Below are 23,283 nucleotides of genomic sequence, written 5' to 3'. Positions count from 1 at the left end.
CCATGAACCAGACAAGATTTCGTCAAACATTCGATTTGAAGACCGTATCAGCTGTCTGCAGTGGACTTTGCCTTGTGTCCTCTCTGTCGACATCTCGAGGTATCCGCGGTATCCCGAAGAAACGTGTAAAGATGAAGAGGGGCAAAGACATGGCGTCTATGTGCCATAAATTCGCGGAGAAAGAAAGATTCGACCTAACGGATATTTCGAGATACCGAGTTCGAGTTAACTAGGGATTACTGTAATTGTGTAATCCCTCGCCCTCAACGGTTGTGCGCCATGGATTGGAGTGTAACGTGATCGCCCTTGCCCGCGCGAAGCCAAGCCAAGACAACGGCGGTCCGTGGAACACGGCACGAGAGCGTTCGCTTTCTCTCGTCGTCGGCCGGGCGCCATGGGAGCCGAAACGTCGCTGGCCGAGCTTCTGCTCCCTCCCGCCGGCTGCTGCGGCAGCGCAGTTTACGCAATCGCACGCGCGGCGAGAGATGGCGGCGCGAGATGAAAGGAGAGTCCCGCGGTGGCGGCGGCGTAGGCATACGGCTACAGTGGCTACAGCGCCGGACGAGCGGCGTTCGCCTGCGTGCGAGCGTGCGCGCTCGCCGAGCTATTGTTCACCGAGACCAGACTGGTTCCACGGCTCGGCGCCAACACGAGCGCGTGCGCGCGCCCTGATCGCGTGGCGCCACCCCGCGGCGGCCGTGTGAAACTACCGCCGGCGGGCGCTCGGCACAAAAAAGCACGGGCATGCGAGATGCGTAGGGCGCTGTGTCGCGCTTATCGACAATGAGGGAGGAAAATTAAAACGCCTCTCTGGATAGTATTCATGGGGTCGTATCGTCCGAGTTGGCTTATGCTAGTGAAAATCTTTCGGTGCCGATACCTATCAGACTTATTCAGTGCTACATCGTGTTTGCGTCTTTTTGATCGTCTTCGTTTCTTCGTTTACTGGCGCGAAGTACTTCGACCGGCGCACTGGAGCCACAGCTTTCCAAGAATCGTAGTTTCTCGCGGCTGGGGTGCGGATGTTCTAGTCAGGTGCCGTCGCGTTCACCTGTCCCGCAGTAGTGGGAGGCTCGGGTTCAGTTCCAATACGAACTCAGATCTGTTTTGATTTACTTCTCCAGCGGCGGCCATTTTCTGCGTTGGTCAACAACAGTTTTTTGCACAATGTGGCCACTTACAGCTTTTGCCCTAATATCGTTGCTATTGTAACGTCCATTTACTATTAGGCGACAAGCAAAAAAAAGTCTGTTGCGGCCGCTTTTGTGATGGAGGCGAAAAGCAAGAACGCCCGTGTGTACGAGGATTCGGTACACGTTAAAGATTCCCAGGTGGTGAAAATTAATCCGGAGCCCTCAACTACGGCGTGTCTCATCGCCTGCATTGCGTCGGCGCGTTAAACCCTACAATCAATCAAATAAAAAAAAAGACGTCTGTTCGCTCAGGCGCTGTTTTTGCGCCAGAGGAACCCGGGTTAGCGTACGTAAATTCATGGTAAGTAGAGCAAATAAGTTACACACGAAAAATACGATACAGACGGGCTCCACGGACAGGCGATTTCTCGCGTGTTGTTTATTTGCGCTACTTATCGTGTTCTTAGATCGTAACCAACACGCCCAGAAACGAGTTCTATATAAATTCCTCGGCCGTAGCGCAACGCGCCACCTCGGCGCGCTAAAAAACAAAGTTTAGTTTTTCCGCGCTGACAGGTTGGACCACCCGTGTGTGCGAGCTCGACTGACCCGTACTCGCGTGGCAGCGTTCTACGCTAACTTCTCCAGTGTTCGCGTGTCGTGGAGTGCGCCTTTGGTATACGATGCAAAGCGGTTAAAGTTAATCCGAGACGCAACATATTCGAGCCGTGAAATCGTACGCGTCATTTACTGCTGGAAGCGCGGTAGCAGCGTCTCAGGCATTGTTACGGACTGCGCGTGGTCGACGGCCTAAGAACTCTTTCCGCCGCCTTCTTAAGTCCCCCTTAATCCCGGCTTACCAGACTACCCCTCCTTGCCTTTAATCCTTAGGGCAAATACTTAGGCGCTTTGGCCAATATCGCTGAATGGGCCTCGGTGTCGGTTTGTTGTGCGGGCGCAGAGGCTGGATAACTTTTGTGAATTTATTCAGCCTTCGCGAGTACAGTTTCTCTTCACCTGAAGCTGCTCTTTTTCGTGTAAGACCATAAGCGGTATCCTTATTTAACAGTTGCTGTTATGACGGGGGAAGCGCACACACACACAAACACACACACACACATATATATATATATATATATATATATATATATATATATATATATATATATATATTGTAACAATATATGCCGCCACGTAACAATATATATATATATATATATATATATATATATATATATATATATATATATATATATATATATATATATATATATATATATATATATATATATATATATATATATATATATATATATATATGTAGTCTGGAAACATACACTAAGTAGAGATAGGAACACACGAAATAAGCATTAGAAAATAAAAATAGAAGTCTACTGACGTTTCAGGAAGAGGACTTCCTTTCTTCAGAGTACAGAATAAGTTGGTTTCAGGGTCATGTATATACAGAAAATGTAGCAAGGGCGAGGGCAAGGGAAGGGAGAGTTTGTACAATGGGATCATGGATGGTCGGCAGAAAAGGAAGTAGAGAAGTGGAAGAGGAAAAAAAGGCCAAACAAGAAAAGAAAGGAAAAAAAAAAAACAAAAAATTTAACAACGCAATTTACCCTTTCCCCCGTGGCAACAGGGGTGAAAGAGGGGTCAAAACAAGATATGCCCATGCACGCATTTGACATCGGCAAAAAATCGCATTCACGCGGAACGAATACGAGATAACAAAAAACAAAAACAAACAAAAAAGAAACACAACGGGAAAATTTTAAAAAAGGTAATTACCTCCCCCCCCCCCCCCTTGGGAATAGAGGCGAAAGATGTATATATACATATATATGTATATATATATCTGTGTGTGTTAGGAGGTCCCCCTGCAGTCATTGACTTCGGGACCTCCTCCTGTATATACCCATTGTATGTTGTTTCTTGTGTAAAATAAACCACCATCGAATCGATATATATATATATATATATATATATATATATATATATATATATATATATATATATAAACGTGCCCAATAAGTGATTATACTGCGTTAGAACGGTGGTTTGGGCTAGTTGGTGCATACTAAATGAAATTCAAAACAACGCAAAAAGACGGGACAGGAAACGACGACCCACGGCGCTGACAGCCAGCAACTGGTTGGTTTGTAAGGAGTATTCACATGACGTCACCGCAGTGCAAAAGTATGCTGGCAACTCGGGCCGTGCAGGCCGCGGCCATAACGGTGGCGGCGATCAAGCTTGCTTGGACAAGAGGCAGTTTCGTTACGTTACTGTTGTTATCGTGCACGGCGTTGACAGTGATCAGACCAGTGGTGGTTGTTTGGTTGTGTTTGAACACTTATGCTTCAATTTGGGTGCAGGCGCTTAAATGTTCAATGAAGAAAAAGCAGCGGTGGTGGTGGCGTCGATCCGTCGCTGCTCGGGAACCTCGAGAACCGATTCTGTGCTTCTGGCTACAGTGGAAGGCTCGGACATTGAATATTACCTTGTTCACACGATTAGTTCCGTGACGCACCAACCCTTTAAAGCCATTAAGTCACTAGGTGACCACAACCGTTTGACTATACTCGGTGACAACTTAAGAACGGCACCGGAAGTTGGCGCTGCGCCTTATCACCGTAGCCGGATGTTTCTCCGCGCAGCGCAAGTAGGGCGTTACTAGGAATATTTTGAACATAGCGTTAGCCGTTCCCGTAATTTTTTGGACTTAATATGCTTATAAATGACTCCAGTGACGACGAACAAACTGCGTGAGACAAGGCAGACGATATCACGCATTCATAGCAAACCCCTTTCAAAACGCGCGCGCACTGACGTCACGGGTCCGGCGCTTTGGCGGAGTGATACACTACATGAGGTGGTGCCGTTCTTGAGTTGTAACCGAGTATAGTGGCTCATCGTTCAGCGGCCACAGCTGAAGCAAGTTGGCGGCGGCGCCATTGTGCGCCGAAAGGTAAGCACTTTTCGCAACGTTTTAAAAGGACCTTGCCCGTATCACTTCGGATTAGCGGCCGTGACCGTGTTTGTAATTTCGTACGACAGATAGCTAGCGATCGCACTTGCAGCAACTTGCGAGTCTGCGCGATGACGGGGCGAGGCGAGGAAGCGAGAAACAACCGCGCGCTAGTGTTGTCTCGTTTGTTTCGCTACGTTTTGGCTCTGTTTCATACGTTACGTTATGTACTCATAAGCTCACACTCGGACGCTCTCCAGCTAGCGGCTAAAAATGCTCGAATGCGCGCTATCGCGAAGCCGGTGTTCGCACGGCGCATTTCGTGCTCGGCAGATCTCGGCAGCGCTCGAGAGCAGCAATGAAACGGGAACGCTCACAACTCGGTGTCGGACAGGGCAATGCTTTTCCTGGACAATTGCAACCACGTTACGAAAAAAACTGCACGGAGAGTGCAGTCAGGTAAATCAGTTGTTTGCCCTCTCCTAGTTTTTGCTGAGCACCTCGTAAGCATTATTTTGCTCATATTTAACTTTTCCTCATTTGCTCACGGATGCTTATGCTCCTCTGTTTCAGTTCAACAGTCCATGTCATAACAATTGACTGCAGTAACCTTTACACAAGCTTTGTTATTGATGGCTTCAAGTAATGTTGACATTTGTTTGCACTGTGCCCAGTGCATACTTCATCACCCTTTAACCACGCTGCTTACATTCGCAGGTGAACAACGGCCCTGTCAACAGAGCCACTGGAGCCATGGCTGCTGCTGAATGGATGTAGAGGCTCAATGTGTTCGACTCATCTCAATGCTTGTTCTTTGTCGACGTCTGTGTGTAACGACGTATCAAGTGGTACTTGTTTAGTGGAAGCACCATGTTGTGAGCACATTGCTTATGATCTTTTCTTGTAAGGAGGCAGTCGCAGCGTTCCTCCCGGAGTTGCCGCTGGCGAGGTTAAAATGAAAGTTGTACTCCAAATGTGTCTCGTCATTCTTTGTTCGCTATCATCGCTTAATGTTTGCAAATGCGGGTATGCAAGTGTGCATTTCGTTTTTAATCTCAATTGCCATCTTGTTTCGCACGCATAAGCAGCCCGTTCAGTGTGTCTTTTTTACTTGTGTAAAATTTGATTGTTTGAATACTTAGGAGAACCACTAAGCCACAGAATGGTGTATGAAAAAGGGGAGAAGTTTATTGCATATGTGAATTTCTATGTACAGAAGAGCAAATGTATGCACACGTCTCAGAGAGACGAGATTGTCAGTCTCTGATTCCTAAAGCAGTCGAGCTGATGTTACATTTGAACCACCCGTGCACAATTGCCAATAATACGCTATCACCTGCTCGCAAGCTGTTGAGTATTCTGCACTCTGTCACCTTCCTGTTGCTTGTCCTGCCTCTCCAGCCTTTACAAATAAAAGTCATGACAATCCAGATAGCGGACTTCCTTACTTAGTAATTCAACAGACTGCTTACTAACACAATCGCCGCCTGCCTTGCAAACCAACCAGTTGCTATACTCGGTGACAAGTTAAGAACGGCACCGGAAATTGCCGCTGTGCCTTATCACTGTAGCCGGATATTTCTCCGCGCGGCGAAAGTAGGGCGTTACTGGGAATATTTTGAACATGGCGTGATCCGTTCCCGTGATTTTTTAGACTTAATATGCTTATAAACGACTCCAGTGACGACAAGCAAACTGCGTGAGACAAGGCAGACGATATCACTCATTCATAGCAAACCCCTTTCAAAATGCGCGCGCACTGACGTCACGGGTCCAGCGCTTTGGCGGAGTGATACACTACATGAGGTGGTGCCGTTCTTGAGTTGTAACCGAGTATAGTCAGCGCCGTGCGTCGTCGTTCGTTGTCCCGTCTTTTTGCGCTGTTTTGAATTTCATTAAGTGATTATCCGTACCATACTCGTCGCAGACGCGTTAGGATCATCGAAACGGGTGAGAAGAACTTCACCCGATCGACTTCGCAGCGGTAACGGAAAACTTTGAAGGCCTTGCGTTGTTTAACTGCTTATCTGTTGCATGCGCTATCTTTCGAACGTGCGCAGAGACATCTTGACTGAATTAGCGCGATCCGTATTTTACGGTTATTTGCTTCACCGGCATTCGGGCGATGCTGACGGACAGAAAGGGAGTCTGCAGAAGGGAGGTGTGAAATGCAGGGTTGACGTGTGGATTTTTCTCTTTACTTCGTGTCTGGAAGCACAGCGTAGGCATGAAACCTCGCCAGCACAACGGTATGCTCAAGAATTTTTAAGTGCAGAGCACTTTAGGGGCTCGCCTTGTAGTCGTAGCTCGCTCGCTGGACTTAAGTAGAGCCACACGGCGTTCCGTCGTCGCGGCGTAAGCCAGAGGCTTCGAAAGCCAAGCACTTTTATAAAGTCATAAGCGTTCGAAGCTCACCCGCCACGGTGGCTGGCGTTGCGCTGCTGAGCACGAGGGCGCGGGTTCGATTCCCGGCCGCGGCGGCCGCTCTTCTGATTGAGGCGAAAAGCAAACACGCCCGTGTGTGCGAGATTTCGGCGTATGTTAAAGATCCCCAGGTGGTCAAAATTAATTCGGAGCCCTTCACTACGGCGCGCCTCATCGCCTGCGTTGCGTCGGCGCGTTAAAGTTTACCTATACAATCAATCAGGCGTTCGAAACTCGTGAACCGGTGGCGCTTGTCATACATCTCCCCATTGTTTAGCGCCAAGAAAACTGCAGGTACATTTTAGGCACAATATACGTAATTAACCGGCAGCTCCCGCGTTCATTTAGTTAACGCTTGTTGGGTTCCTCTTTACGATAGCAAGCGAAAAAAAAAAAAATGGCAGTGCAATGCCCGCACGTGCGGGATGAAAAGCAAGCACAAAAAGAACAGAACTCCCCCTGGCACAGTTTCAGGCAGGGGGCGTGAGAGCACTGCGAAGGCGGGAAATTTGAAATGCGTTGAGTGATAGCAGTGAGCGCATAACGGCGCTACAGCCCATTGCAACGAATCACTGCTCTGCACTGCCGACAGCTTTCACGTTGAGTGGAACGGCTTTTTAGTCAATTCTCCGTCACTTAAGGGTCGTTGCATGCATGCTAACGCGCATCGTGCAATCGTTTTCATGACATGTGTATACTGCTTCCTTCTGATTGGCTGAAGTGCGAATGCGCATTGTCGGTATGAAAACCTGGGGACAAGGGGGGAGACCTGCAAACTTCTTTATTTGTGTGCTGTTTGTCGTGTTCACGTTTCAAATTTGTGGATACGCGGATGAGGGCCTCTTTTGACGTCGAATTTCCCGCCCTTTCTCTGTTGTGCTCGCAGCGACAGGACCGGCGCCTCGCAAGCAGCGGCGAGAGCGAACCACGTTCACCAGGGCCCAGCTGGACGTATTGGAAGCCCTGTTCAGCAAGACGCGGTACCCCGACATCTTCATGCGGGAGGAGGTCGCCCTCAAGATCAACCTGCCGGAGTCCAGGGTGCAGGTGGGTGAGCATGAGTGCCGCCTTTTCGCGCATATACACCGCATCGCGTTTGCAAAGGCGCGCAGTCGTTCCCTACAGTGGGTGCGTTCCAATTTCCCCTTTAGACGGCTTCGTTGCCGTCTTCGCGGATAGCCCGCCATGTTAAGCACCGTTCCAATTCGAACGAAGCATTCAACGAAGACTGCTTCGAGGGCACGGCATCAAAGTCGGCAATGATGCAGGCCAGTGCTGCCAACCTACGAAGCCACTTTTCCCCTAGCTCGGATGCAGAAATTCCCTAGATTTCCCTAGATTTTTGCTAAATGCTTTTATTAGATGTTTTCTCTCGGATAATGTATAATGTACAATGCGAAACGACTGCATAGTTTATTTTTAAGACATAATTATGGATTCGTTTGAAGGCATTTGTTGAATTACCTGTGTTGAAGCTGATAAAACGGTTGCAGTACAATTTCTGGTGCTTTTAAACATTTTATTTTATAAAACCGCGAACGTCATAGAGGTCGTTACGGGGGGGGGGGGGGGGGGGGGGGGGACATGTAATATGAAAAGGAAAACCAATCATACTGCGCGCACACAACAATACAGCATTTCAAGAAACAGTACTTATTACAGCGCATTGCATATAAGCCGAAGACGTGAAACATAATCAAGAACGCGAATGACGCTGTTTCCGTGGCAACATCTCGGCAGTCCGAAATGATAACAAAACCCGTTCAGGCTTTCCTTTGTCGTTCAGACTAGAGTCACTAGATAAGGTGACACTAGTCCAGACTACAATGGCTGGTACTCACGGTCCTCCAAGTTATCCAGCACCTTTTTGTTATGGGGACTAACCGCTCCAGGACATAAATACTGAACGTGTCACGGCACAGTGATCTAGCTTAACTGACGCCCCGACGGTGAGCGTTTAGAAAGTTTAACCTTTGAATGTGTGAGCTGGTTACGCGTATAGGTTCGAGCTAAAAATGCGTTTGCGCATGCAGGTTCTATCTGAAACGTCCCCCGATTTTACGTGAAACGGGGATTTTTACAGAAAAACTGGAGGGACGACAATATTGTTCACGTCATGTTCCGAGTTTTTATATGTAAAGCGATGATCATCTCGCCACCCCTGATTTCAAGTTGCTGTATCTTTTATGGCGTTTCACATAAACTTAGATAAAAAAGCGGCGCTTTCCATAACAAAACTTTCGTTTTTTGGCGTATTTTTTATTCATTTATTTGTATCCTCGCTGTTTCAGCAAAAACCTTGCTCTCCACATATAACATTTTATCCCATGTGCTCGTTCTTCTTATGTAAGAAGAACTTCCTTGCAACAAAGTTCATCTTACGAAAGGCAACCTATGTGTATCCGGATTATTGAAAACCAGAACAGGCTTTTTACGTGGATTCACTCGGCTGCAGATGTTACGATGTCCCACTTGTTTTCACTAATATACGGTATTTACTCGATTTTAAGCGCCCCGATTTTTTCATGAACGCGATGCCGGATGCTTAGATTCGAAAAACCTAAATTACCCCCCCCCCCCCCCCCCCCCCCCCCCCGTTACCTTTTTTCGCTGCCGTATCTCCACGAGACGGGAGCAAGGAATAATGTGCTATTTGACCAATATTCAACCGAAAAATAGGTACAGGCATTGAGCCTGCCGCTTTCGTATGATACCCCCAGTCATCTTCACTATACTCGGTGACAACTTAAGAACGGCACCGGAAGTTGCCGCTGTGCCCTATCACCGTAGCCGGATGTTTCTCCGCGCGGCGCAAGTAGGGCGTTACTGGGAATATTTTGAACATGGCGTGAGCCGTTTCCGTGATTTTTTGCACTTAATATCTTTAAACGACTCCAGTGACGACAAACAAACTGCGTGAGACAAGGCAGACGATATCACGCATTCATAGCAAACCCCTTTCAAAACGCGCGCGCACTGACGTCACGGGTCCGGCGCTTTGACGGAGTGATACACTACAGGAGGTGGTGCCGTTCTTGAGTTATAACCGAGTATACCATGCGGGTCGGTTCTGCCGCCTGGGACACCGCTTTCAGTATCCACAGCAGGTCGTCTTCTGTTCCGTTGAAGTGGTTTGTAATTGAAAGCTTCGTAAAATGACTTTGCCACAACGTCAACTCGAGCCCGTTTCCACGCGTCTGAAATCCACCTTGCGGTGCTTGCTTAGAAAAAGGGGTGCTTAGATTCGTATGCAAACTTTTTTTTTTCTCAAAATTTTTCCTGAAAGTAGGGGAGGGTGCTTAGAATCGAGTAAACACGGTAGTTGCCCGTCAGCGTCATATTAAATGTTTTTTTTTCCACATGCCCTTTCAAAGTCGAACGTGCGGCTGATTAATGATATATCTACCGCATGATGCATTGGAGTATTTTTTACACTGTGCGAAGCTCCCGGCAGTGTATCCTGATGGCAAGATTTGTGGCGAAAGTCTCAACGTAACGTAACCAACGTATGTGCACTTCCCAGGATCTATCAAAATAACTTGGTGAGTTGGCGGCACACAGCGCTCCTCTGGGAAGCTCCGCATCCTTCTTCGTTGCTCCATTTTCATACAAATACGTTTGTATGTATTTATGGTGCAAATTACCTCGTATACGAGTTCGCCCTTTCCATTGTATCATACATCCCCCATAATAATCCCGTCCTAATCTCATCGAGGAAAACAAACCTGTGTGACTCCGTATTCATCCGATAAGGCCCCATTGAGGTGTAATTAAGAACGGAGGGGACAGACTACCGTTGTGGCCCCAGATGTGGTCCCGCGACAAACTTCACCGCTCATGGCGTCGCCGTGTCGCCGGAAACGTCGCTGCCAGTTGGCAAGGTCTCCCGTTCGGTGGCGCCACCTCCCACGGTCGCGCCCTCGTAACGCCGCCTAAGTAGTTAGCAGGTGAAGCTTGTGCGTCACATCTTGCCGTAGATTCAGAGCTGATTCTACGGGAAGACGTCTACAAGACATCTTCAAGACGTCTTTGTGATGTCTTAAAGAAACCTCGGCCAATCAACCACACACGCGATAAGGCTGACATTCGAGAACGATACAGACAGGCGGTCTTCTTGTGTCGGCGGTGTTGCTGGCCCGGAGCCGACCGTTGTTACCGCCGGCGGAACGAGAACGAGGGGGGATATCTGGCGGTCTGTCAGCTGGCCTCGCCAGCGCGCACGCACTCACACGCACTCCGGTTTCAATTACAACAAGAGGAGGGGGGGCGGCGACATTGGCAACGTGCGGCCCTCTCTCCAGGGACTCTCTGGGGTCGACCGCTCTCTGTGATGCAAATGTCCGCCCCCTCTTTCCTCCCGTTTCTGTCGGTCGTCCCCGGAGTGCTGAGAGGGGGCAACCATACTTCTGACAAAGGGCCTCGCGGCTCGAGACATTTGATACTCCACTCCAAAACGCTCGTGCGAACACGCTACTATTCCGCGGTGCATCCACGTCTGAGCGTGTGGATGGCCGTCAACGTATCAACCCCCTGTAGTAGAGCGGCGTACGTGATAACAGTTTGCTTATAAGCCGTTCCGCGACTTTTCTCCGGTCTCGTTCCTTAAAAGTTCAGCAATTTCTTCGTTTTCACGCCAGTAACGAAGTCGAAATCCCATGACTTGCACTCGGGAGGAACCCGCGAGGCATTTTGACGTGGAAGGTGTTATTGGGAATACGGCGACGAGGCGGCCCTTGCAGCCACCGCGCAAGATGTAATCGCGCGCGCGCTTCTGCCTGCCGCACACACGCGGTCGCTGCTGTGACCGCGATCGGTTGCTTCGGCGGCCGGCAGTGCGTCGCGTCCTGTCGAGGCCACCGCCCGAAGCGGTCCTGAAAGCGGCGTCGCCGCCGCCGCCAAAGAGGTCGCCGGCTCTTTTCTTCCGGGCAGGAGGCACGCAGTCGGGCCCGGACGACGCTTCTCTCGCTCGGTCGCGCCGAAGATGCAGCGACCACCTGCCAGCCGTTTCATCTTTGTAGTTGGCGCGCTTTTTTGAATAATTTCCCGCGAGCGTCAGTGAAAAATTTGGCCTAAACGCACCCCTACTAGTGTCCGACCCGCCGCGGTGGCTCAGTGGCTAAGGCGTTGCGCTGCTGAGCACGAGGTCGCGGGTTCGATTCCCGGCCGCGGCGGCCGCTTTTCTGATGGAGGCGAAAAGCAAAAACGCCCGTGTGTACGAGATTTCGGCGCACGTTAAAGATCCCCAGGTGGTCAAAATTAATCCGGAGCCCTCCACTACGGCGCGCCTCATCGCCTGCGTTGCGTCGGCGCGTTAAACCCCAACAATCAATCAATCAATCTACTAGTGTCCTCTACCGGTTCTCTTGGAAAACGCTTTATATTCTTTCTTCGCTGTTGGACCTCAGTGACGTAGGTCACGCGGGCGGCCTGGGTTCCAGCCCCAGTAAGTAGTTCGACTTTCCCCCCTAAAACCGGAATTTTTCTTTTGCTCCAACGTGTCCTCTTATATTCATTCTACGCATTATTTGAGAGTTTTGGAATCCTTGTGCTCCGTATGCCCCGTTCAAACCGTGTTGACCGGGTCCCGACTGCGCCTGCACGCGTGGGCACGGGATCTCGAACACGCAGGCGTTTTTGCTTTCTGTCTCCATCACCAAAGCGGCTGCCGCGGCCGGGAATCGAACCCGCGTCCTTTGGATCGTATGTACGCACATACACACATACATACATACGCATGCATGCATACATACATACACACACATATGCACACGTACATACACACATACATACATACACGCATGAATGCATACACACATACACGCATGCATGCATACGTACATACATACACACATACATACATACATACATACATACATACATACATACATACATACATACATACATACATACATACATACATACACATACATACAGTGGGAGATAACCGTTAGAGCCGAGACCTTATCAGTTGTCTGTAGCGGACTTTGCCTTATGTCCTCTCCGGCAAGATTTCGAGATATCCGTGGTCCCCCCCCCTACCTCCTCTCCCCAAAAAACGTTTCTAGACAAGGGGGCGATACATGGCGCCTATAAGATTGAAACGCCCGACGAAAAACGTTTCGCCTTAACCTATATTTCGAGATATCCGACTTTGAGTTAACGGGGGATCACTGTATTACCCAAGAAAGACTATCGTCTTGTCCGTGCGTAAGTCACGACGTATCGTCATGGACCGGTCTGCATTAATACGGCGAGGACGTTGCGGAGTAGGATTAAACAAGGCGGCGGAGCGGGAGTAGGCTGGAATGACCCGCCATTTGTCCCTCCAGTGAAGTACTATCTAGGTCATAGTTTCATACTAATGTGTACTAGAGGGAAATCTGGCGCCACTGTCTAGGGGAGCCGCGCTTCAGCGAGCGTGCCGTCATGTACCGGGCAGGCACGTTCCACTTGTCCTTGGCATGGCTCACGAACAGGCTGAAAAGTTGGCTTCGGCTGCAAAAATGCAACAATATTACTGCAGATAATTAATCGAATTTGTTCTGGTATTATAAAATTAAAGCTCCAGAAATATTTATTTGTCAGGGATTATTTAGAAGCTTTATAGAAGATGAACAAAAAAACAATGTTACCCCTTTTGGCTTCAAGACGAAAAAGAAGCCATGTGGCTAACCAAGCCAAGGAGGCGAGGAACGTCGCTAGCTGCAATGGCGCCGCCCACGGCGGCCCGCGAATGCAGCGCCAGATTTCCCTCTAGTATACATTAGTATGAAACTCTATGGTACCGGGCAGGCACGTTCCACTTGTCCTTGGCGTGGCTCATGAACAGGCTGGAAAGTTGGCTATGGCTGCAAAAACGCAACAATATTGCGGTATAAGAATAATCAATATTCATGTGCAGCTTTCCCGCTCATGGCAGTCCTTCCAAAAGTGATTACTTTGTAGTTATTTAGTGAACTGTGAAGTTTTTTCACGCAGCTAATATTGGGGGGTGAAAACTTGCTTTGCGCACAGTTTCAAGTCTGGCACGTTGCGCGACTATAAGCCATGGAAAGTATCCCATAGAAATGCATGGGGAGTAAGATTTGACAGCGAATTGCACTCAAAATATTTTAAATTCTGGAAAGTGCTTTTCGTGTTTTCATCTGCACGTTGACTTCTTATTTTGTGCCAAATATCATTTTCCTGGAGCGGTTTTTCTAGGTTCCTGAGAGGTCAGAATTTCGAGCGAGAAAGCTGGGTATGTGTTTTGTTATTGTGAAGTTGAAGCTTCAAAAAGATATATTTGTCAGGGGTTATTTAGAAGCTTCATGCAAAATGAACAAGAAAAATATGTTACCCTTTTTTGTTGGTTTTGACTTTGAGACAAAAAGAAGCCATGTCGCTAGCCATGCCAAGTTGGCGAGGAACGTCGCTAGCTGCAATGGCGCCCCCTATGACGGCCCGCAATTGCAGCGCCAGGCTTCCCTCTAGTATATATTATACTCGGTTACAACCCAAGAACGGCACCACCGCATGTAGTGTATCACTTCGCCAAAGCGCCGGACCCGTGACGTCAGTGCGCACGCGTTTTGAAATGGGTTTGCTATGAATGCGTGATATCGTCTGCCTTGTCTCACGCAGTTTGTTTGTCGTCACTGGAGTCGTTTATAAGCATATTAAGTCCAAAAAATCACGGGAACGGCTCACGCCGCTTGTTCAAAATATTCCCAGTAACGCCCTACTTTCGCCGCGCGGAGAAACATCCGGCTACGGTGATAAGGCACAGCGGCAACTTCCGCTGCCGTTCTTAAGTTGTCACCGAGTATAGTATAAAATTGTATGATGTAGGTCACTGCTTTTTTCTTGGAGCCTCTGTACGCGTGAAGCGCGAAAGCAATTTAATTAGAATTTCGTACCTAAACGACGCCTGAAAGATGGGCCTTTGCAGGTTCGACGACAGAAAAGTCCATTCGTACTATTCTGGATGCTATTACGTGTACCGAATGAGCACCCGAACCCGCAAATGCGGCGAAAACAGTTAATAGGCTGTTAAAATGCACGCCGTGTTATAATGTACGCCCTTCCCGTGTTTCCATCCCGCAGTTTTTCTGCAGTGCGGAAAAGCGACCTTTAAAGGAGCCATGAAGAAAAAATACAACTTCGTTTAATTTGAAAGAACTAGGATTCAGTATCTCACTCAGCTCCATTGCAGCCACAAAAAGATGTTTTTTTGTAACGAAAAAAAAAGCAAGAAGTATTTAAAAACTTTCAAATTTTGCGCCACTGTGACGTGTTATGAGTAAGAATGACGTCATACGGGCCAACAATAAAACATAATTTCCAGTGCGTTAACTTCACGTTAGCATTCAAGTGATGCGGTCAAATGGAACTAGAGGCCCCATTACAGACGTCCAGTCATGTGTCGTCGCGACAGGCCAGTTAGGCGGCCTCCAATCGCACAAACAAGGTTCCGTGACGTCATAGAAAAGTTGCGGGAAATTGGCTATAAGGGGGTCGCGACTGCTTCACACGTTTTATTCAATATATCCGTTATTTGTTCGAAGATTGCGATGATATTGGTATCATTGTTATCGGGACTAAGCAGTATTTCTAATGAACCCAACTTGTATTTTGTCTTCATGGCTCCTTTAAGCGCGGGATACGCGGTGAAGCGAAACCTAAGCGCGCTTAAGTGCATTTTTAAAAAAGTCGGTATATCAGTTAAATAGGACAATATTGTTTGTCGAAGCTGAGTAATTAGCTTCCACTTAGAAGATACGAACGGGCCGCTAAGCTGTTGAACCCCAGCGCAAGCAACCGATACAAGAACGAGATATAAAACAGATTTTTATTTTGCCATTTTGCCACAGGACACAAGAAACACGGAAAGGCTGTGTCCAGAACAGACGATATCGATACAGAACGGAAAGAAATAAAAAAAGCGACGTGGTGCGGGTTGCTTCATGCACTACAGAAAACAATGGAGACCAGTTTCGGAAAAAAGTCTATAGCAAAGCACCTTGTTCGTCCTTCTATAGTCCTCGTCGTCATTGCCTGAGTTTTGGTTCAACGCACATCATCAACTAGCCCCCATTTTCAAGTTTCTAAGACAAGCAGTTAAATTTACAAAAGTTCGCGCGGTTTCCGTCAAATCTCCCGCGTACATTAGCGATACAGGCGTGTAATTTGCGAGTGCCTCAGAGGCTGCTTCTCCTCCGACTCGCCTATAGTTCAGCAGGCACGTCGACTGTTGCGGTCCCTGATATCTCACGTTTAAACAGGAATTGAATACCGTTATAAGCGCACTATAATCACTTCAACGGATGTAAACGTTTTTGGGCTTGACTCACTTTGCGTGTGGTTTAGTCCAAAGGCGCACTTGGACTTCTGTTTTTTATACCCGTGCTACACGAGCGTTTCGAAGGCCTTCGAGTCGAATGTCATTTGACTCAAATGACACCTCTGAGCTGCTACACGACGTTTTTCAAAGGCATTTGGTTAAAATGGCATTTGAGTCAAAGGAGCACGACAACTGACCTTTGAGAGTCTCAAAGGACTTTGAAACACGAACGGTCGTACCCTCGGGCTCAGTTTCTGCAAGCCGTAATAACAAAAACAATTATTTACGAGTAAAACTTTGTGTTTGAAGTGCAAGATCTTAATAATTTTTCACTTGTTCACTTGTTTTCGTTCTGTCACTCGCTCAACGATTACGATGTAACTTGGTACTCTCAACACGAGCGGTGCGAAAAAAGACAAAAAGAAACTGCTGCCTTGTGCATGTTTTGTGCGTGCTTGTAGATCGTTATCAATTTGATCACTAATAATTGGTTTTTTGCCCATTTTAACCCTAAAATTAAATTTTCGCCAAGAACGAAACATGGCAGCAGTGGCGACACCACAACATGGCGGGCGAACGCGGAAACTTTCAACTGGCTTTGAGAATGGTCGTGTAGATCGACAGAACTCCTTCCAGTTCGAATGACATTTGAAATTTCCAAGGTCATTCGACTCGAATGACTTCCCAAACGCTCGTGTAGCACGGGTATTAAAAGCAAAGCTGTACTACTTTCGTCCAGCGACCTCTCCCCCCCCCCCCTCCCCACCCCTGCAGCCTCCCATGCATGCGGCGCTGGGTCGTTTTGGGCAACATGACTCTTCTCGCGCCCGGTGAAGAGGAACGGTGCGTTCGCCATGAATGAACGCCGTGTTCGCCCGGCCTCCTCCTGTGAGCGTTGCACGGGACGGAAGGGCTTTGAGCCATAGTCGGAAATACAGCTACGTCAAAGGTTAACCAAGCAGAACCAAGAGTCAACCAGACTAAGCCAAGCTTTTGCTTTGCATATCCAAGGTTAGCTGAGCTAAGCTGCAGCCATTTTTTTCTCCGTCATCCGTGGAAAACGAGTTTAGAAAGTGGTGTTCTACACGTTTGCGGTTCTCTTCGTACGTTTACTTGGTGACGTCGTGCACGACGAAACGCTTGTGTAGCTCCAAAAGCGACATCTCAAAACACCACGAAGACAATACAGCTTTGTTCGATCAAAAAAAAAAACTAGCACATGTGAGTAACTCACTCAGCTTCATTCACTAAGCTTCACGAAATACGTTTTCCTTACCACCGCTCAGAGCGATCGTTCGAATACACCGCTTCGTCCACTGAAAGACATCCGCGGGGCTCCCGAACAAGGTGGTCTCCAATTTCAAGCACGCGTGGTCCCGGAGGAAGCGATTCCGCGAAAGAATGCTCTCCTCCCAACTCCGAATGCGAAGCCCCCTCCGTCGCCCACCAAAAGCGCGAGCAAGGATGGAGGGGAGGGCGATTGCAAAAGGACGTCACCGCCGCGCAGCGAGGCTTGTTTGCTCAGGGGACGCGTATCTCTGCGGAGCAGAAGCCTCATCTGCGAACACAGGAACTGTTGTCGCGGATGCGTCGGCGCGACGCTGCGGACGGTCGGCCGCCCTTTTCCACCACTTTTCTGTTTATTCAAGAAGTGTTCGCAGGCGATCGAGAGAGGGACCACCCGGAGAGGGAGGGAGGGGGAGTTACCGCGAGAACGGTTCGTTCGGATCCTCCGCCGCGTTCATGCACGCCCAGGAGGCGCGTATCGCGTGGCGGCGTCGCAGATCCCACGGCGGCTTGCGCATTCGGGCCGGCTATTTGCGGGGCGTTATCGGCATCCTCCCACGGGGGTCCGCCGTGAACGAGAAGAGAGGGATGAATCCATTGTGTACCCCCCTCCCTGTGTGCGTGTGTGTGTGCGTGGACGCGCATTTTCCGCAGCGGCGACAGCCTGCCCTCGCCACGCGAGCCAGAAGGTTACCCGAGGATGTACATCCTAATACGCTCCGAGCGTACCCAGCGTCGGTCGACGGCCAGTATTTCCTTGTTCGGCTCGGTTTCAGCTCATTTCACTTCAGTGCGTCCGACAGGCGCCGCCGCGCCCGGCGGCGAAGTTCAAGAGCCCGAATGGTCGGCGCGTTTGCTTGTTGAGGTCGCGAGCTTGTCCCTAAACCTTTTAGCGCACTCGCCGTCGCCGCCCCGGAAGGTAGCAGCCCACCGGGGTGTGAAGCAGTGGGGGGCGGCGTGGTAGTGGGTTCGACACCCGGGCACTGCGGTTTGGAGGCTGCGCGCGGCTTTTTGTAGGCGGTCGTGCGTAAGACGACCTTTCGGTGTCCTTTGACCAGCTTCGAGTTCTCAATCGGCGGCTCTCAGCTGGTGTGTGTGTGTGTGTGTACAAACGCACCGCCGTGAACTCCCGTTTCGTGCGCTTGCAGGCGTGAACGCGGGGGTTAATGTTCCTGATGTGTGCGATGTTTCCCTGCGTGAGATTCCGCCACGGAGGTACATCAAAAGGGACTGGATGCTTGTGAAGACGCTGTTGTGGTACTTGTCAAGATTTGTGAAAGCGGGAGTTCTGTGTGGTCTTTGCATTCGCAAGAGAATTCAAAGCCCATTTACATGCAAGCCACGTGTTTATTAACCTCCCACTTTAAAGTAAATTGGTGTAAGCATCGAGGGACTAAGTATGAGACTCCGGCATATTCCAGAAATCGCGAGGGCATATTATTCAACACAGTTCCCACCATAGAAGTTGTACAGACAAATAAAATACGAAGCAGCTTTCGAGCAGTTTTGATTAGTCCGGAATGACGAGTGGAATTGCCTTATATTTCTACGTTTTTATTTTGATAGAACCCACGAAGCATACGTCACCCCCGGCTTTGTCGAGTTCTGGGAGAAACAATGAAGAATTGTTAATTGCCGAAATTAACACGTAATAATTCGTTATATGGCGCTCCTTCGAAGTTATTGGCCTTTCCCCCAATATTTATAAAGGGAGCAAAACGCCATCTAAATTTATGCCCAGAAAACTGTAACACAGGGTTCAAATTATAAAGTCTAATAGCGCACTTCGGCCATTTAACGAAATATGGTGGTTAATTAACCCTTTCCCCCTTTTTTATGATGATGATGATGATGATAATTGCTATTGGTTTCTCCTTTGTAGCGGGGTGATGATGTGTCGTCTTACCAAAAAGGACTAGTATACCTAGGTTTTATACTCTTGGTTTAATACTAGCGCTGCTTAGGGCAGGCACAAAAAAACTTATTAGGCACTAAATACTTTTTCTTTTTTCCTGTTACAGATGGTAACTGTCCTAGGCAATATTCCCCTCACTGCTTTTCGTCCACCAGCATTCTAATCTTCGTTTCGTCGCCTCGACAGCCTTGAAGTTAACTTCCTCTGTGCTACCCTTAAATCCTAGTGCTTCTGGAAGCCGAATATTCCCTTCTTCCCCACAAAGCTCTTAGTTCGCAAGCAACCTGCTCTAGCCTCAAAAAGCAAAGCACTCCCCTGGGAATTATCGTAGAAATCTTCCTTTCTGATGTCCAATTTCTCAGACCTGTACATCTCTAACGACGTTTTGTCAAATTCACAAGCTGTCTTCGCCGCAATACTTCGCTGTACTGCGTGTAGTGCTGCAATCATGGGCGCATGCTCCTAGAGAGAGAAAGACGGCGAAAGAAGGACACTGTCTAAAACCGTGGTGCTCCTTGGCGTTTCTAGTTGTATATAGCATGTCCGCCAGCGTAGTGGGCGCACACGCGGCCTATTTAAAATAGCGTGGCTTCGGCCCGGAACACGCCACCCGCTTCAAGAAGCAATGGAGCCGTGTATCCATTGTTCAGCGCCTGTGTCGTGTGGGAAAGAATGTGGTTTGCGAAGCGGCCGACATTCGTTGTGTACGCTTGTGCTTTTTTAGGGCAGTAAGTATTTAGCCCGGCTGCTATAAACAAGGAAAGCGGTTGAGTCTTAAATGTCCCGTGCCTCCAGAAAGACCGTAGTTTTCTGGTTTTCCGTTTTACAACTGGCCTCACGAGTACGTCACTATCAGATTGGCTTTGCGTGGGACTGGGGGCATCTGTACCCTCGTGGAGAAATAACGAATTCTAGAAACTATTAAAGATTTTGTTATTGTCTGTAAAACTCGGAAGACGTTCCCTTTTTCCGCGTAGGTTTTAAGTGTGTCCCTTATAGGAGGCTATAAAACCACTAATAACAAAAAAAAAAAACACCTGAGGTGGAGTTTTTATACGGCAAATCTGTGAACAATGCTGTCGCTCACGACGTCTTCGTCTAAGTCTTGACGGTTCAAGTCAGTTGTCTACGCCAGTGAGAAAATAACATCGCCGATCGTAGTAGCTGCCCCCGACTAACAGATGGGCCGGTTTTTCCGACTATCGAGCTCGAATTTTTATGGACGAAGCCCCTTAGGGGCTGGGGCTGTTGGCGCCTCCTGTCGTCGTCGTCGTAATCGTGGTTCGTCTCATGCATAGTCGCGGTACTAAAACACCGGGAAACTCGTTTACGCTTCGCGCCAGAGAGCTTCGCGCTTCAAAGATCAAAGACAGGAGACTTTTACAGCAAAGCTGCATACCCCTACCCCCCAACGGTTTCATCTCCGTTGGCAAAAACGCGAAGACAGAATACATTTATACACTGCATGCTTCGCTCCTCCCCACGCTTCACGTTAGTGGAGATGGCCCGGGATTTTTTTTCTCTCTCTTTCTGTCCATGACGGGATTCGCGCGACGTACCTTAATACGCCAAGAGCGTGGGGGCAGTTGGTGCCACATACGAGGGTGTTTATAACAACCCTGCATATTCGAATGGGGTGTGGGCACCATTGTCTTACGGTAAGCCGCTAAGGATAACAAGATCACTTCGGTGGTACTGATAAGTCGTCAGCGTTGTAAAGCATACAGTTATGGAAAACGAGAAGCAATTAGACGAAGCGTTGAACGGTGGGCTCTTATGTTTTGTTATGAATGACTAGCTGTCGAGGTAGACGTCTTTATATTTTTTCGTAAACAGGTCATGATTTTCTCTCGCCCTGGGTCATTTTTATCGTAATCAGAATTAAGTACACCTTTCCTGCAAACTTCCTTCGGACCGTATAGATCTCGCATAAGCGTTGTATTCTGCTGCGCTAGGGGGCAGCATTTCTGGACGATTTATTGCACAGAAGTCTCCGATATTTCTACAAAGTTTTCTCGCTTTTAGTGCAAGTGTTTGCTGAAGCGGACACTTGCATGAAACTGCTGGCAATTGTTCAACTAAGCAACACCTCGCCGTACCTAAGACACGGAAATTCACAGCAATCAATTAACACGCAAATACTCCAGCAGGAGACGAGACACGTTTCTTAGTACACAGTCACCCTTACAAACCACAATTTCTATCTATGTAGTTATAATTTAGGGTAACAGCTTCATTCGTACGCGAAGCCCTGCCTTCAATCAACACTTTCACTACTAGTCTTCAAGCAGGAGGCCCTAAATGTTCGAAACTTCTCTTCACGCAGGTATGGTTCAAGAACCGGCGGGCCAAGTGCCGCCAGCAGCAGCAACAGCAGCAGAACGGCTCGGCCTCCAAGCCGCGGCCCAAGAAGGCCAAGAGCCCCGCGCCGTCGTCGAGCCCGACCTCTTCGAGCCGCGGCGAGTCCCCCTACAAACCGGCGGCGCTGGTCGCCGCCTCCCCCTTGCAGGCCAGCAGCGCCGCATCCCCCCTGCACCAGCAGGCCAGCTCCATCTGGAGCCCCGCGGCCATCGGGCCGGCCGTGGCCGAACTCATGGCCGGCGCGGCCCACCAGCGGTCGCCCTACCACACGGGCACGTCTATCTCCCACGGCGGGTCCCAGGGCCCCTCTGTGAGCCAGTCCGCACTCTCCGCCGGAGGACACCAGCACGCTCCGCCTCTCCAGTCCGCCGGTGGCGGGTGCTACGCTAGCGCGAGTCCGTACGGAGCGTATTACGGCGGCATGGACTACCTGGCCGGCCCCGTTCACCACCAGCCGCCGCCGGGCCCTCACCAGGTGCCCCCGCACCAGCCGACGCACCAGCAGGACCGGCCGGCGGCCCTGAGCACGCGGACGCCCCCCGCGGCCGACTGCCTCGAGTACGGGGACAAGGGAGGTGGCGCCGCACCGTGGAAGTTCCAGGTTCTCTGAGGGCTCCGAAGACTTGTGTGTGCGCGTGTTGCGTGGTCGCGGGTGCGCGCCGTTTGCGCGCCTCTGTGATATACGCCCCGGGACAATCGTCGTTGTGTACATAGAGGGACCTTTTGTAGGCGCGGTGGACGCCGCTGATCACGCCGCTTCTGCTGCTTCGGTCGCCCGGATTCTTCAGCCGCGGATAGGGGAGGCGCCACACCAGCCCCCTGCGGTACGCCGGCATCACCGCTGAAGGTTGTCCGCACCAATCGCTTTGACAACCGACGCAGGCTGGCCGTTTGTGGATCGCTTGCGTGGCTGCGTGCTGTTCTCTTTTTTTTTTTTTTCGGCATCGAGGACGCTTGACCTTCGGCTAAGCTCTTATTTAAGGTGTAAATAAAAAAAAAAGAGAAACAAGATAACGAGTCGCAAACCTGTGGACTCGTCAATCCGCACGTCACCACGCAGTGTGTAATGCGCGCGTGACGGTGTGTTTCTGCCGAGCGCCTCTCTGTATGACGTTGCGTGGCCGAACGACATCCGAGTCACTTTTGAGCTGCAAATTACCCTGTCTTTGGTGCAAGATTACGGGTTTTACTGCTGGTCTTCGTTGTCAAAACAGTACAATTGCGGCCTTCGTTCGTATAAGATGCACGGCATTGGCCATGATGCTAAAAGTTGATGTCGTTTGGAGGGGGGGGGGGGGGATATTGATTCTTTACCAGATTTTTCAGGCAGCTGTGCTTGCAAGCATCATAAGGGTTGTAACATAATGCACCCATGTAGATTAGGGGACTACAGCGCAGCTTGCACACAGTTCCCCTGAATTCTCCTCTCTTCTGTCCGTGTGCAAGCTACGCTGTACTCCCCTAATCATGTTCAACCAACAAGCCCAAATCGCCACTTTAGTGCACCCTTGCAGGATACAGCGTACAAAAAAAAATTTTGTGGGTTGTCGTGGCTTCGAACCCGGGCTCCAAGTGCGAAGAAGGCAATCAATTCACAATGCCATGAAAGCTGACTGCAGCTGCCCGTACAAACACAATAAAAAAGTGGTTATGACGATGACACATACGCAACATCCACATTCATATATCCACACTTCTATGCACACTCACTGATCCACATACACGTATACTCACGCTCAACACTCTTACACCCACACTCATACTCACTCGCTCATACATATATAGTAAGAAAATCACGAAACGTACTTTATCGCATATGCATATCTATAGGTGCCCCTTTTTGGTTGCCTTTGTATCAGAAAGAGCG

At 49.3% G+C, this 23,283-nt stretch overlaps 1 protein-coding gene across 2 annotated transcripts in view; it reads left to right on the top strand.

Annotated features, from left to right (window-relative positions):
• The window catches only part of LOC144142650 (homeobox protein OTX2-like), a 102,166-nt gene extending 79,721 nt beyond the window's left edge, over positions 1–22,445 (top strand). The window contains exons 1-3 of one of the 2 annotated variants that reach the window (XM_077674301.1): positions 7,191–7,270; positions 7,418–7,578; positions 21,382–22,445. In XM_077674301.1, coding sequence (XP_077530427.1) covers positions 7,258–7,270; positions 7,418–7,578; positions 21,382–22,026 — 819 coding nt within the window. In that variant the 5' untranslated portion in view covers positions 7,191–7,257 and the 3' untranslated portion in view covers positions 22,027–22,445. Of the gene's footprint in view, positions 1–7,190; positions 7,271–7,417; positions 7,579–21,381 lie in introns of those variants that run through there. The other variant, XM_077674300.1, reaches the window with a different exon arrangement.
• Positions 22,446–23,283: the final 838 nt, after the last annotated feature.

This window comes from Haemaphysalis longicornis, unplaced genomic scaffold (assembly GCF_048455015.1).
Source record: "Haemaphysalis longicornis isolate Haplotype H1 unplaced genomic scaffold, Haemaphysalis longicornis Haplotype H1 scaffold_6, whole genome shotgun sequence".
Lineage (NCBI taxonomy): Eukaryota > Metazoa > Arthropoda > Arachnida > Ixodida > Ixodidae > Haemaphysalis > Haemaphysalis longicornis.
The sequence above is the reverse complement of the archived record's forward strand: the minus strand, read 5'-3'. Positions and strand labels throughout refer to the sequence as shown.